The sequence below is a fragment of the Scophthalmus maximus genome, chromosome 14 (assembly GCF_022379125.1).
Source record: "Scophthalmus maximus strain ysfricsl-2021 chromosome 14, ASM2237912v1, whole genome shotgun sequence".
In the NCBI taxonomy this organism is placed as follows: domain Eukaryota; kingdom Metazoa; phylum Chordata; class Actinopteri; order Pleuronectiformes; family Scophthalmidae; genus Scophthalmus; species Scophthalmus maximus.
Genome location: NC_061528.1, coordinates 15,735,480 through 15,751,386, shown reverse-complemented (window position 1 = coordinate 15,751,386; position 15,907 = coordinate 15,735,480). Strand labels below are relative to the sequence as shown.

Below are 15,907 nucleotides of genomic sequence, written 5' to 3'. Positions count from 1 at the left end.
CTCGTACCTGATTACTGGGATTACTACCTATTCACCTCACACAGGAAAATCTATTGGACGGATGGTAACACCATTAACATGGCAAACATGGACGGGAGTAACAGCAAGGTCCTCCAGCAGAATCAGAGGGATCCTGTAGGTCAGTATGAAAAGCTCTGGATCGCATATCGAACTGGACCCCCTATCCGCTTTAAGTTTGCAAGCTCTGTCTGTTCATTATATATATTTACATGCATGTTATAACTTTATAGAGCTGAAAGAACAATGCATTGACAATTTGCCTATAGTTTGCAATAACTCACGTTTCGCAATAACTCTAGGGCTCTTGACTTTGAATTTGCTGCTGTCTGGAAGGATATGTGATAGCCCACCACAAACCACAAAACAAGAAATAAAACCGAGGGAATTAGTCAGTTTTGTTTTGGTTATGGATTCAATTTATGTTAATTTAATTCAATTGGAATTTCCCAGCTTCAACAGCTGTGCGACTGCATGCACCACTTTGCATCAGTGTTCACTTCATTCCAAATTCATTTGAACTAATTTCCCCATTCAAACTCTGATATTATGACGATAAGCCAGTAAAGGTGGTATTTGAAAATTGTAATAATCTCACTTCGCCTTGATCAGTTTATTATTGATTTTTAATACTACTCATGTACGTGCACTAACCGTTACAAACTGAATCAGAGGGGTGTTTGTAGCTGCTCTGACAGTTTCTCTGTTTCGACAATGTCAACGAGAATTGGAAACAACACCCAGCTCCTCAGCGGTGATGTTATATCAGCAGGCAATGTCACAGACACTCTTTTAAAGTGTCTGGTAAAGACTGGCCAAGGCGTGTCAAGTGTACCGATGCTGCATTTCTATGAAAGCGAATCAAACACTAATGCAAGGCTTAACTTGAAAGAAAGAAAAAAAATGTTACCTGTGTAACCATATACTAAGCTATTCCCCAAGTCCCAAAGAAATAATTCCTTACTTTGCTACTGATTATATTCTTGTTTAAACGCTGAACCAAAAGATATCAGTGCGTTGTTTTTACAGATGCTCATAAAGGTTACATGCATGTGAACATGTCCTGCCCAAACCTTGCGCTACAACAGAAATATTTATCTAACTTCCTTTTTGGGAGAACGTGGCGGCTATGAAAGGACAAACCTGGTGTACAAAGTTCAAATTCAAAGCTGATTACTGTTTCCTACATTTTTTCTTTTTCTTGCGGTAACAATGTGGACTCTCACATCCATCTGCCAAAGGCAGCCGTCCACATTCCATAATGAGGTCTTGTGTTCTGGTTCATCCATTGAACGTCATTGAAATTGTCACCTTTTGAAAAAGTGAAGCAACTCGACAGCGGTGCTCAAACCACTTATCTGATTCCAATGATTACGCCTTTTGTGCGGACTGTAAAAAGGTATGGTGTATTTTGGTAGGTCTATTATGTGTAGACACATATTTCTTATATAGAACAGGAGGGCCCATGTCTTCTGAAAGGGTAGGTGTTTGATTTTTCTGCCATTTTGTCGACGGGGTTTTTTCTGTCCCTTATTGTAAGTTGCTTTGTTTTGCTTTGCAATGTTCTCTTTCTAAATTAATAAGTGTGTCAAGTACGGCATCTTAGATTGCATATGTTTTTTTGAGAACTTAGTCCTGTTCGCCGATATGACTTTTTTTGTCCGATTTTGAACATTGTGTCCACAACACTAATATTTCTATTTTCATACTCTCTCTCTACTTGAGTGTAAACTCCATTTGCATGGAGCATGCTTGAGTGAACAATTGTAGGCTGATTAAGCAAAAGCAATCAGCTGGTCCTCATCTCTTGAAGCTGAAGGTCAGACCCTTTGTCACACCAAAAAAAAAAAAGCTCAATTGACTTCCCTGTGTGTCTTCCTACTCCTGGGCCTGTCAGCAATTCAGATAGCAGAGTGCTCTGAATTTCACCGGCTTCATTTATGAGTGTGAGGTAGACCTGGGGACAAGACCAAATTAATGACTCATAGTGACTGTGAATCTGCCAGACATGAATCTAACACATGGTGGCACGATGTCAGCCCGGAAATGGATTTAAAACGTGTTCAGTCTAATTCTCGTTCATTTTTCATGCCAACGGGTGTTGTTACAAGGAGGACCCCTGCAAACATGAGCCAACAGACGTATTAATATTTATATTAGACCTTGCTCGACCAAACACAGCATCTAGACGTTACAGTAGTGCCGTTCTGAAATCCACTGTTTGCACACTGTTAAAGTATAGCGAAAAAGTAACCTTTTTTTTGTTTGTTTGTACATTCTCAGTGCTGCATATCTATCTCTATTTGAGATTTATAACTGAAAATACTGCATTTATTTTGCCATTTGATTAAACTCAGTACAGTACATGTGGTTGAGACAGTTACGTCTTCTGGAATAATATTTTTTTAATGTTATTTTAATGATAATATAGAATGTTCCATGTTAAAATGTGTTACACATTCTAGATTACAGCCGATTTACTTTTGTTATGATTTTGTTATCTACACTATTCACGTTGTGCGTCTCTGGATGTTGAGTTTTGCTGCCACGACTTGTAGCCAACCTCTGTATCCTAATGAATCCGAGTAAAAATGAGAGTGTAATCCGGGATCCTCTCTTCACTTGTCTCTCTTGCAGGTCTCTCCATAGACTACACTGCCAACAAGCTGTACTGGATAAGCTCGGCCAATGGCACTATCAACAGGTGCAATCTTGACGGCACTGGGCTGGAGGTGCTGGAGACTCTAAAGAGGGAGTTAGCCAAAGGCACAGCTCTGGCAGTGATGGGTGAGTGGAGCTTGTCACAAGTGCATCAGATTGCCATTGGGGGATTAGTCCAAGAGTGTGGAGGGATTACTTGTTTAACCAGTTAAGTGGCTGTTGAATGGAGACATTTAGGCGGCGCTCGCAACAGTTATGCGCCGCATTGTGTGAAGTAGCAGGGGCATTAGATAATTAAAACACAGCGCAGCAGTGATTGATGATTGATATGCTCACCCCTTTTCGTAATGAAAAGAGAGGGAGGTGTTCATTACATGTTGATCCTTGGTATCAGTGCTGAATACAATGTATCTCGCGATCCATCAAAACATAGGTTCATTTAGAAATCTCCTGAAGTCTGAGTCACTGTGCCTGTGGGTAGTAAGAAAAAAATCTCTTATTTGGCTTGCAGGCTCTCCGTACCTTTTTGTCAGCATTCCTTTTGTTTTTCTACATACATATAAACTGCCAATGGGATCATATGTCAGTGTAATTTGGTTCTTATTCATCAGTGTAGTGTTGTCGTTCTGACACTACACCACCCACAGGTTGTGCAATACAGTAACAGCAATGTGCCCTGCTTACTGTACTCACACAATTACCTTTATTTTTTATTGGCACACTTTTTAATTCAGAGTGTCCTGTGTATGATCAAAATAATTTTCATTGATTTCTTTTAGTTTTTCTTTTTTATTCATGTATTTAATGTTTCAATTTATTGTTATTTTTCTTTTTACCACAGACTGGAATTATAATTTTGCAGCACCTCACTTCTACCAGCTTGACAACTGGGAAGCTTCCCAGTGAGCTACGTGAATATATGTTAATGCATGTTGCTTCCCAAATATGGAAATGTGAAGGGAGCAGACTGAGAATCAAGTTATTAGTCGTGTGTGTGTGTGTGTGTGTGTGTGTGTGTGTGTGTGTGTGTGTGTGTGTGTGTGTGTGTGTGTGTGTGTGTGTGTGTGTGTGTGTGTGTGTGTGTGTGTGTGTGTGTGTGTGTGTGTGTGTGTGTGTGTGTGTGTGTGTGTGTGTGTGTGTGTTGTCAGGGTGATACTTTGTGTTCGTGAAGCATGTTATTAATCATGGCAGGCCTCCATGTCCTGTGTGGTTGGTATTTGTCCACAAGAGCAAAGAGCATTGATTACAATTATCCAGAGTAACACAGTGATGGCAGAATCTTTTTATTTTTTTTTATTTGTTTGTTTGCATTCTGCAATTCTAAGCAAAATCCCATCATCCTTTTTTTGGTTTCAGAGGCTTCATGGAGGAGTGTTTCTTACACGGACAATACAGAATTATTTCATTGGAATTGGAAGGTAGAACACAAGGTGCCATAGACTAATGGTTTGGTTCCTGCACAGTGGGACGCACAGCAAAATGATGAAATGCTGGTCTCCATCAATCACAATTAATGGCATTTTGTTATGTTGAGGAAATAGTTCTGAATGGTAGAATGAACAGTGTATTATCATTGCACTCTCGTACAATATAGCATGTGCTATATGGTAAAGATTAACTATATATAGAAGAAGACAATCTGGTGGATTTGGCCATATACATTCGGATTCATGCAACCATTAAACCATATTTTATACTCCTATTTTAATTGTATACCACAAATTTGAAAACTGATTTGCTTCATCCCCTCTTAGTATAGATGTCGATTCATCGAATATAGTGATTATATTGCGTTATTAATGTTGAACTTTCTGTTTTATAAATCATAAAATAGCTCCTATACCCTTTTCCCCCATTACCAGATCATATATTGTGGCAATTATAGAACAGTCTTCATAAAGTAAGCAATAAAACTTAAGATACCTCATTGACTATTACAACTGCACAATTCACTACATGTGTAAATTTCAAACTGTTTATACCAATAAACACCGCAACATTAATGTTCGCTATAAATACTGTTGCTGAGCACAGAGCACATTTATACGTCCTCCTCCGGCCTTTGGCGTAATGTTTACTCGTTTGTTGTCTGTCAGACACTCGGTTTGCTGGTTCCCAGACAAAGATGCCTTCCTCCTTTACCATAAATTATTGGGCATGCACTAAAACTCATAAGGTCAGCGAAAAATGAGGCAGGGGGAAGACAGCATGACAGCAGCCAGACAGGTTGTTTTCCACTGCTAAGCTTCTTTTTACTGTCGGCAAGTAAACAGACTTATTGGCGATCGCCTACCCATTACAGAGAAATGTCCTATCTGTAGATGTTTTTTCTTTCTGGTGAAAGATGCAATTAAGTGCATTTGCGGACCATTCACTCTGTTCAGCTCCAACTTTTCTGTATGTCCTGTTTTTGCTTCGCTTGCTCAGCAAACTCTGATGGTATATGAACAAATACGCACGATGACTAGATTACGATGTGATTGTGCACGATGCAGTAGATACACATGCAATCAATTTTGGGAAATAACTCGTAGCCATCATTAGGCGAGTGGTGGGTATCGCGAGCGTTTTAGTCCTCTTTGGGGATTTCACCAATTGACATTAATGAGCATTAACCTAACAATGGTTCCCACTCTCTCGTCTGCTCTGTGATGGCTCAATTGATCCGTTGGTCGTGTTTGAAGTGGTTGTGTTTACCCCGGAGCAGCATCATGTGTAAATAAGGAAAGCAAGGATTCTGCAAGGTTTTGTAGCTCCCTCGCAGCAGGAGGTGAAGGCGAACACACAATCATGAAAAGGTTTTTTTTTTTGGTTTTTTTTCTGAACGGATTTTCTCCGTGCAGCCATAATCTGCGGAGTGCAGTTCTCAGACAGGAGTCTGGCATTTTGTCTTGCTGAGATCCTTGTGTTTCCTCTCCGCTTTTTTTCGTTTATTTGTGAATGTTGTAGTGATTGCCCGTGCTGGTTGTAAAAAAAAAAAAGGTATAATGAAGGCGCCGTTACTGACACGAGGTCGATCCAGTCAGGTCCTGGGGCCCGGTGATAATTCGATTGGCTTGAGGAAAAGGTGAGCGCTTCTGTTTCGGAAGTGTGAGTGATCCATCAGCCTTGACTTGCTTGGAATCAAACTAGCAGTTGAGATGGAAATTGAATATGATGTACCACAACCGAGCAGTCACAGCTAGCCAGCGGTCCCTGTGGCATCAAATTAACACAGGGTGCAGAGCTAATCTTGGCTAGTGTGCCCTCCGGGGTCAAATGTTTTTTAACCTGCATGTCGACTGTCATTCTCGCTCATGGGAATTTGTCTGATTTGTGGAAATGAGTTTTAAATTCCAATCGAGCCTGACGCTTTAAATGCAAGCGGGAATTGTTTCTGTGTGCATGTTGGATTTTTGTTTTATTTTTCAATATGCCTGAAGGGGGATCACCTCACCTCCTAGGGATTTATGGCATGACACAAAGTGCAATCTTCAGGTTGCATTTGTAAACACAAATATGCTGCTAATTACCTGATAAGCTACTTTTTCTGTATGTTATATTAAACTCTTGACTCCAAAACTTTTTTTTTTCATTTCAGTTAGGTTGCTGATGTGATTAAGTAGGGAGTGAATGGCACTAACTTGTGCAGCAAGAACCCTGCTCAGAATTGTGGATTTTTTTTTCTTCCGTTTCTTAAGCAAAATGAGACTGTATTAAAATAAGGACTGTGGCTGCAAGTGGTCATCTGTTGCTGCGGCCTAGCTCCTAAAATGTTATGTTAAATAGGATTATCCTATTTACCTCTGTATTAATCAATGTGTCTTTCCACTCGCTTGCATACAGTATATTAAACCGAGCCTCCTTAGTGAAACATTAAGGGATTGTGGCACATTTAAAAATGAATTAAAATCATATCCATCTCCACCTGACTTACAGTGCTGAATGTGAGGGGACGTGAGCCACCAGATTTTTCTCCACTTTGTACTGCAGTGTGATTTAAAAAAAAATTAATCGTTTGTATCACATCAGTATAGAGGCTGGGGTAAAGTGCTGAGAACAGAGGTGGAAGTTGTAAGATAGAGGGGCGGTGGTGGCTCGGTGCACCATAGTTAGGACATTCTTGTCTCTACGTGCCTATTTACAAAGACACACCACCTACGGAGGAAGACAGGACATCTTTTTACCTCAGAAGTTTGAAGTTACAAAATAAAGCTGAGGAAATGCTGCCTCACAGTCTCTCATAGTTTTTTGCATGCAATATAAGCAAAACACAGTATAAAGTATGAATGTAAATGTTTGTGCTATAGTCTTAATTTATCTGCACTATGCATAGAAATCCCGTTTGTGTCCATTTCACTTAATCATGGCCACTCCAGCACTGTTGAAGTGCATGGAGGAGCCTTTGTTGACGTAGTCCTCTCCCAAACACCAAACTAACCATGTTTCATGGCGGCTGCAAGATGCACATCATCAGCACGGAGTTGGCAGCGCAGTGTATCGCGCTCTTTAATCTCAAATCAGCTCAGAGAATGCTTCAATTATTTAGGGGCTTTACGGTATAAGAGTGCCAGCCCGGGTGGATTAGAGTGCAAGCTGGAACAACACCGTTTGCACTCGGAATGGGGGATGAAGGGGCGCTATTTGATTGTGCCGTAGTGTTTTTGAAAGCTTCTTTGCATCGCGACGTGATTTGCATACATTTGTAAGCGAAGGAGACAAAATGCTGCAGCATTACCTGCAGCGAAATAAGTGAACTTTGCGCTTGCATTGCAGCTTCACCAACTCTGATTGTGTGGCCTGATTTAGTAAGAAGATGACATTGATGTTTACAGGTGGAAAACTGTGGTGGGCAGATGAGGAATCGGCACAGCTGGGAACGGTGACCAAGAGAGATGGACGGAACCTTGTGATTTTGAGGAACAAGACAAACGGGGTGGTCCATATGAAGGTGTATGACAGAGAGGGTCAGAAAGGTAAGCTGTCTCACGTGCAAATGCAAAATAATCTGATAAAGGCAAAGAAAGACGCACTCCACCCACCTGTACATATGGTTAACGTTTCACTGGTTGTGCACAACATTCAGGAAGAAACCCGTGCCAGATCAACAATGGAGGCTGCTCACAGCTGTGTTTCCCCACCTCTGAGAACACCCGCAGCTGCTCCTGCACTGTCGGCTACAACTTGCGTAGCGACCGCATGTCATGTGAGGGTGAGTTCCGCAAACACTCACTGTACAGCTGCCAATGTTTCTATCACCATTTTATATTCTATGACTCTTACTAAAACATATATCTATTCTTTGTGATAAACTTGTACACGGGTCAAAGGGCTTCCCTAATGTACCATGCTATAATACATGTGTTACGGGTATAATAGGTCATTTCCCATTCGTAGGTGTCGACTCATTTCTGATGTATTCCATCCACGAGGGAATCCGGGGAATCGCTCTCGACCCAAATGACAACAGTGAAGCCCTCATGGCCATCACGGGAACCCTGTTTGCCGTTGGAGTGGATTTTCACGCAGGTATGTCATATTGAAATGCACGCATTTTCACTGTCGAAGTCATCGATTGATATTGGTGTTTAAGACAGCAGATAATCATGCCTGATTAAATGAAGCTTCAAATCTGAAAGCTTCCATCTACAGTTATTTAGCAGGTGTGTAAATGTCTATCTTCTATGCTTTATCTGCAAAACAAAGCGGTTCCATACACTTGATGTAAAAAACAGCTGTTTTCTAGATGGAATAATCCCTCGTTTTAATAAAATTTTACGTCCGTTGTGTCAATTCTTTGAGCTGCCAATCTGACCAGTCAATATTGCCTTTTGAATCAAGCAATAAGGCAATCATTTTGCACAGTTTTGCTCTACCCGTGTGTGTGTGTGTGTGTCTGTGGGGTGAGTGCGTGTGTATTTAATTGATCGTGTGCTGTTTAAGTCTTTTTTAAAACACCATTTATTATATAGGAAAATTTTCCAGTGATTAGAAAGGCCATGTTGGCATTAACATGCCCCCCGAGGTGTGCGGTACATGGATCCCCTCAGGGCAAGCTGCTATGTTGTGAGCTTCAAAATGTGAAGTCATGGGAAAATTGATGATAGTTGACCTTATGTTGTCCACTTTCCTATTGTTTTTTTTTTAAATAATTTACTGTACACAATCGAGCAGGACATTTTCAATATATTGTTGGACCTCATGGTGTGAACTCATCTCATGTGCAGCGTTTCAAAAATTATATTAGAGAGAAATCATTTATGTAGCATCATCAGTGTTGGGCGTAACTACAGCACAAACCTTTTCTTTTATTGGCAACCTCAAAACAACAAGGATTTCCTGTATATACTGGGCCCTAACCTTTTGAATAATGGTCTCTGGGCCTGTGCAGTGCAGTGTAGATGGAAGAGTAATATGTTGACATAATAGGGGAACCTCAGCATGAATAAAATCTAACTATTTTCCTCACAAGCCTCTGGAACAATCCTAATATAAAGTAATTCCCAAGATATTGTATCAAATGAAGGCACCGCAACATGCATTGCAAAGTATGAACCCGATAGCTTGTGCTGCCATTTGTCACATCCCAGCTTATGATAAAAATGATAGATTTATTACACCGACAAACACTATGAATATACTATAGGCTGGTAATGTTCCATATATGCAATAGGTTGCCACTGATGCATGATAACAAACCCTGTGTAAAAGAAATTGCATATGCACAACTGAAACAACCTGCATTCATGTACTACTAATGATTTGCAGCAATTCTTTATAGAGAAAAAAAATAAAAATACTGTGAAAATACTGTTTGAGTAATTCCACATGTATGTTATCAGTTTCATGTGGCATCATAAAAAAATGCAGGTAGGAAAGGTAAAAAAGGTTGCTGAAATAGATTTCATAACCAACTGTAACCTGTGATCAGCAGATCTTTCATCACTAACCAGGAACTAATATTTACAGATTTGTATCTGATGAAGGGAGAAAACCAAACCAGGAAAGATGGCTTGGAAGACTCAACAACGTCTAGAGATCATCGACATTGTTTATATTGTGACATTGACATATAAACAATGTTTGTGACGACCACAAATTAAATTCCAGTCACCAGTCGGGGCGTCTCACCAGAAGATAAAACCAAAAGTATTTGCATTCAGGGGGTCAGAGGTTATTTTTTCTTCTGATCAGAGCCACTAACACTTTTAGGCAAGCATTCAAAATGTGTCAACCGCAGGGACACTGTTAGATACATAATGACCGACATTACTATCAATTAGCCACAAGGGGTGTAAGTGCCCTGTCTAAGTACTGTACTTTACTGGACCAAAGCTTTCAGTATAAACTTTCCATTTCAGAAAAAGACAAGAGTTCAAGAGGAGGTTAGGTTGCTAATGACACAAGTGGTATGAGTCCGTTCAAGAGAGCCTAAAATCGGATCGGTGTGACTTCACAGGGGAATAGCTAAATTTGATTTGTGGAAAAAGGAAACAAACCAAAAATTAGACGTTGCCAAAGTATGGACCAAGACTGCAGATCGTCCTCTCTTTTGTTACTTTGTGCAGGTGAACGTGCAAACGCATCACTAATCAAAAAGAAGAAGCCGCGGATAGCGTAATTTACATGTCATTACAGAAGCCGGGCTGCCAGAGCAGAACAGATGAAAGCCCCGCAGCTGTATTCTGTCACATGTGAGCAACGTGTTAAGTGTACAAAGGCAGCAGGAAAAAGAAAGTAGAAATGAACATATAACGCCCCCTAAACTCCTAACAACCTGTACAGAGCCAAACTGACGAGCATCCACAGAGAATGCGGTTGAAGGCAGCACCACAAATGAACAATTTAAAAATGCTTAAGTGATAGGGCCGTAAAATCAACACCATGTTTTGCATGAAGCAATATACTGCACTGTAAAATTTGGCTGGCGAGTCTTTCCCGCTCAGGCACTGTGTGTCAACACAGAGCCGCGGTGCAACTCCGTGGGTATTTTTTCACCATCACGCTTTAATAGTCCCACACAACATTTGGTGAAATGGGACGAGCTGTCATAAAATGTGGTTTCACGAGCTGCGCCGTTTGCGGCAGCTGCGTTCATCAACCTCTTTTCTCTTTCCTCATTAACTGCATTGTGCATCTCGCAGGAAACGACACTGTGTACTGGACAGACATGGGTCTGAACAGAATCTCCCGCGCCAAACGCGACCAGACCTGGAGGGAGGACATCATCACCACCGGCATCAGCCGGGTGGAAGGCATCGCTGTTGACTGGATCGCCGGTTAGTGCCGCGTGTCGATTACCGCAGATTATCGTGTTGGCATTGTCTGTTAGATTCCTCACTGTATTTGCACAGCCTCTAGCTACGACATTAGGAAGATGTGTTTTTAATTTTGTTGGCGAGAAAACAACAAAAAGTATAAGCCTTAGTGCCACACGCTGAAAAGTAATTTACAGCATGTGTGCAAAATTGGTTTTTGTATAAGTACATGATCAGATCTTTTTGCGTATCTTGTGCTGAGCTTGTCCTGTGGAGCAGTTACCCACTTCTGTATGTTTTACCCCTCACCGCTGCGTCTTCCTACCCAGGTAACCTGTACTGGACAGACCATGGTGTCAACCTGATAGAAATTTCCCGTCTGAATGGTGCATACCGCTCAGTGGTCATATCTGAAGGACTGGATCAGCCCAGGGCCATCGCTGTACATCCACAAAAGGGGTAGGAAATATTTTTGTGTTTTTGTTTTCACTATAACAATGCGCTATTTGCTGAAATCGGTAGCATCAACACACTATTCTTGTAGACAGCTGTGATTTTTAATGCATTTGCCTTAAGGAACTCTTGGAAATATAATGATGGCTGTTAAGTAAATACACAGATCTGTTTCAATGTGTTGGCAGTAATACAAACAGAGGGACTGCATTTGTTTGTGCATTTTTGGTCACTAACTTTCTTCATTCCTGTTCAAAGTATTTTGTTTTCTATCTGTTTTTGTATTCATAATTAAGTAATTTAATGTCATCTGAGATAATATAAGTTAATTGCCCCAGTATAAATCTTTGTCTTAGAGTTTTAAACCAAATATGAGGGAACATTGCAAAACGTTTTGAATTAAAAAGGGTGTATTGCCAAAGTAAATTGGAGGTTTCTTGATTTTATCATGTATATATTTTTCAAGTACACACTGTGTATGTGCCGGCTAGGTATCTCTTCTGGACTGAGTGGGGCCAGAACCCCTGCATTGGCCGCTCCCGCCTGGATGGCTCGGACCAGGTTACCTTGGTCAACACGGGCATCATGTGGCCCAATGGAATCTCCATAGACTACGAGGTGCAGTTGCACGCAGATGCGCGCACACACAAACACACACACACACACACACACACACACACACACACACACACACACACACACACACTCTAAGTCATTAACCTCATCCACCTCCGCTCCATTTCCCACATACGGCACCTTCTACATTTGTGGCTTAAATATGACTATGCCTAACTCATTCGGTGTTTTATATGCATTTTGAAATGACCCTGCAGGAAAACACATTATACTGGTGCGACGCCCGCACAGATAAGATCGAGAGGATCAACCTTGAGACAGGTGAAGGCCGTGAGATTGTTCTGTCAGTGGCCAACGTCGACCTCTTCTCAGTGGCTGTGTTCGGGCCTTACATCTACTGGTCTGACAGGTAATTTATTACTTTCTAAAATGCACACACATGCATTGGCCTGCAAAAGCTGCAGTACTGAAATCAAACCGTTCCCTTTACAGTTCTCATGTGAAAATAATAAGAGCCGCAGTTCCTTGTAGCGAATATGGAGGGTCACCACCTATTTTTGTAAATACACCAGCCCCAATTTTGTGTTACTGGCAACGGCAGATCCTTCCTCAACCATCTGTAAAATCAGGCACACAGTTAAATTTAACAATGCCTTATTTCCAGTCATTTTATTCATATTTACACACTCCTGCAGTTCTTTGGAACAGTGTTGTGAGCTCTCCGAAGCACAGGCAGACACATTTTGAACAACAGGGAAATAAATTGTTATTCGATAGATAATCACGTCTCCTTTGTTCATTGTGCATGTTTTTTAACATTTCTTGCATGACGAAACAATCAATCATCTAATTTTCTCCCCTTAACAATTTAGATGACAATGGAGAGACGCTGTTAGCTTTATTGCACTGTTATGCTCAGCAGCTCCAATTGCGTGTCGGGCCTGGCTGATTGCGGTCTTAGATTTTGCTTTACGTTTGTCAAATAAAATGTTCTCTTTGTGTCTATCTATCTTCACCATTACCCTGCCTCAGTGAGTCAGGGTGTCAAGTCAGACTGCAGTTTGCTCTCCCCTGAAAAGCAAACCACTTATTTTGCTGCCTTTTCTCCTCCTGTGTTGTTCAGAGCCCACTCCAATGGTTCAATCCGACGTGGCTTCAAGACTGACACCAGTGAGGTTGTGACAATGAGGAGTGGGTTAGGGGTCAATTTGAAGGATGTGACCGTCTTCAATAGAGGCCGAGAAAAAGGTAAAGCTTTCAGTTTTACCTTCTGATTGATTTATACTTAAGTTCTAATGTGTACTTACTTCAGGCAAGGCGTTCATGAAAAGCAATTAACACCAACAATTTAAAAATGAGAAAAGGAAACAGACAAGTAACTGACAATGTATTGGGTTTCAAAGGCACCAACCCCTGTGCCAGGAGTAACGGAGGCTGCCAGCAGCTGTGCTTCCACCTGGGCAGCGGTCGCCGGACCTGCTCCTGCGCCCACGGCCGCTTGGCGGAGGACGGCTTTGCCTGTGAACGCTATGAAGGTTATCTTCTCTACTCGGAAAGGACGATACTGAAAAGCATCCATCTCTCGGATGAGAACGACCTCAACTCGCCGGTCCAGCCTTTTGAAAATCCTACGTTTTTCAAGAATATCATAGCGCTGGCCTTCGACTACGGTCAGAAGACAGGCGGGACCAACCGCATCTTTTTCAGCGACGTCCACTTTGGAAATATCCAGATGATCAATGACGACTGGACTGGAAGATCTGTAATTGCAGAAAGTAAGTGAATGTTACACTCCCAAAGTGTTTTTAAAGTATGGTTCATCACAAGGTGTTGAAGGTACAGCCACATTTGTTATATGGTCTCTAGGTCTGGGAATTTTCGGCTGTGTTTTCAGTCATGGCTCTTGTTTGTGTTTAATGCTTTATACACCCATTGGGCCTGAGAATGGTTTAGCATAATGGCATAGAGCATTAATGCTGTGCACATCCAGTGTAGACGCTGACCCAAGACCGCAGCCTCTGCTGTCTTGCTGCTTCTGTTACACAAGGTTTGGACCAGGTGTAATTTTTTACTGCAGTCTCAAATATAGGACAACCTCATTGTATACAAATAGCATTAGTAGCATTTACCCTTTTCCTCTCCATTTTCCTGCCATTACTCCTTTTGAAAAGGCCATTTATTTATTTAATATGGCATAATACCAATGTTTCAAAGAGGCTGCTCACTTCCTGTCACAGGCTACACCATGGGTCCAGTTACCCCGTGTCTCCACTAAAGCTCAGTAAGTCATGTCTTGATAAGCATGACTGGATTCAAGTGAACAGCCAAAGCCTCTGTTCTGCTCGGCTGGCACCTTCTGCCGTTATGTGAAGGTTCCACCGGGAGCAGAGCTCAGCACCCTGCCGCCCCCTCCTCACACTGGGAGACTGGCGGAGTGTGATGATCCACTCGCACCCGTCCCCTCGAAAACCATCTCCCACATACCTTCTGCTTATGTATTTATCCTCTACAAATGAGCATTATTCAAAACCATCTGTCGAGATTTGTATGTGTCCTTCACACCCTGTGACGTATAAAACAAAGTGGCATAAACGGTTACAAACCAAGGGACCAGAGACAGATTGTACATTGCATACAACTGTGGTAGGAGACCATAACCATCCCTGTTTCCAATGAGCGTATTTGTTGTTGAGTGAAAGCAGCATGTCCTGCTGGTCTCTCTTACTTTTGATGGAAGCAACAACTTTGGGCTGCATCCCACCTTGTACTGTTTATAAAAGCAAGACTCTCTTCTCTTTTTTTTTCCCTGTAAAAGTTTTTGCCTGCATCTCGTCATTGAGGAAAGGTGAAGATGTTAATCATCCATATTTCCCTAATTAAACTCCATGTCCCCCATTAATTACCCCTTCGCCTGGCCAACAATTTGCGAGAAACTCCAAGCTGCCAGACAGCTTTTATTGCAAACTATTAATTAGTGATCGGCTGACTCAGGTAGTGTCTTAAATATTCTAGAGTATGGTTTATGGGTTTGTAGATGGGGGGAAGCCAAATTTGGTTGCGCTGGCCACATGCTCACCATTAAGATAAATTAATGGCCCTCATGGACGGAAGAAAAAGTGTGTGTGAAAGGGGGTTCGGCTCATGGTATTTTCCGAATGGACGCAGATGTTCTGTCAATACTAAGGCATTGTTTGAATTTATTTACCTGTTTTTCTCGTTATCAATGTCGGCCTTCTTCGGAGGAGAGGCTGAGGCGATTCTTTTGCCTTTCCTAGTGTCCAGATGTTATGAAAGATAATCTCCTGTTTTGTGAATTAATAAAAGAAAGGTATTTGCAGACGTAAGAGTCACATGACACATGAGCAAACACAAAGCCCTAACAAGGCCAATATCCTGTCTGGTGGACAAACTGTTATATCTGACAGCTCAGGGTCCAGTGGCTTTGCAAAGTGTGACTTAATTGAATTTTCATGAATGGGCTTGTGGGGGTTATATTGGCACTCTCTGTTCCACCACTACATGATGTTATTTTCTTTCTTTCTTTTTTTTCAAAATATATATATATATTGTTTTACCTATGACATTGCATCTTCAGAGTTATACTTTTGTAATATTGAAACAGTGAAGCCATGTCCAATATGTCATTCATGAAACCACAGTAAAACAAATGATAGAATGAGCGATAAAACATGAATATGGGCAGCGTTGCTGTCTGTGATCTCGCTCCAGAGGTTCCCACACTGTCAGTCACATCCTCGCATAAACCTGAGAGGCTGAAGTCTTTTTTTCCTACGCTGTGTTTGGAAATTGGTTGACAGTGAAAAACATTCCGTCGCTGAGTGACTTTTGCATCAACAAATACCCTTTTGTCCGGCGCAGTGAGGCATGAAGTTATTTCCCCTGTCAGTCACCAAAGAAACATGATCCCAATTTTAACGTAATTTGAGGCTGCCATCTGTTAC

The 15,907-nt window shown here is 41.5% G+C and overlaps 1 protein-coding gene across 1 annotated transcript in view; it reads left to right on the top strand.

The window, feature by feature from the left end:
- Positions 1-15,907, top strand: part of lrp1bb (low density lipoprotein receptor-related protein 1Bb) — a 222,588-nt gene that overhangs the window by 142,911 nt on the left and 63,770 nt on the right. The window contains exons 31-41 of the mRNA XM_047337429.1: positions 45-139; positions 2,656-2,805; positions 7,494-7,634; positions 7,745-7,870; positions 8,056-8,187; positions 10,803-10,937; positions 11,246-11,375; positions 11,861-11,987; positions 12,203-12,354; positions 13,069-13,193; positions 13,349-13,720. Of these exons, the coding sequence (XP_047193385.1) occupies positions 45-139; positions 2,656-2,805; positions 7,494-7,634; positions 7,745-7,870; positions 8,056-8,187; positions 10,803-10,937; positions 11,246-11,375; positions 11,861-11,987; positions 12,203-12,354; positions 13,069-13,193; positions 13,349-13,720 (1,685 nt within the window). The remainder of the gene's footprint in view (positions 1-44; positions 140-2,655; positions 2,806-7,493; positions 7,635-7,744; positions 7,871-8,055; positions 8,188-10,802; positions 10,938-11,245; positions 11,376-11,860; positions 11,988-12,202; positions 12,355-13,068; positions 13,194-13,348; positions 13,721-15,907) is intronic.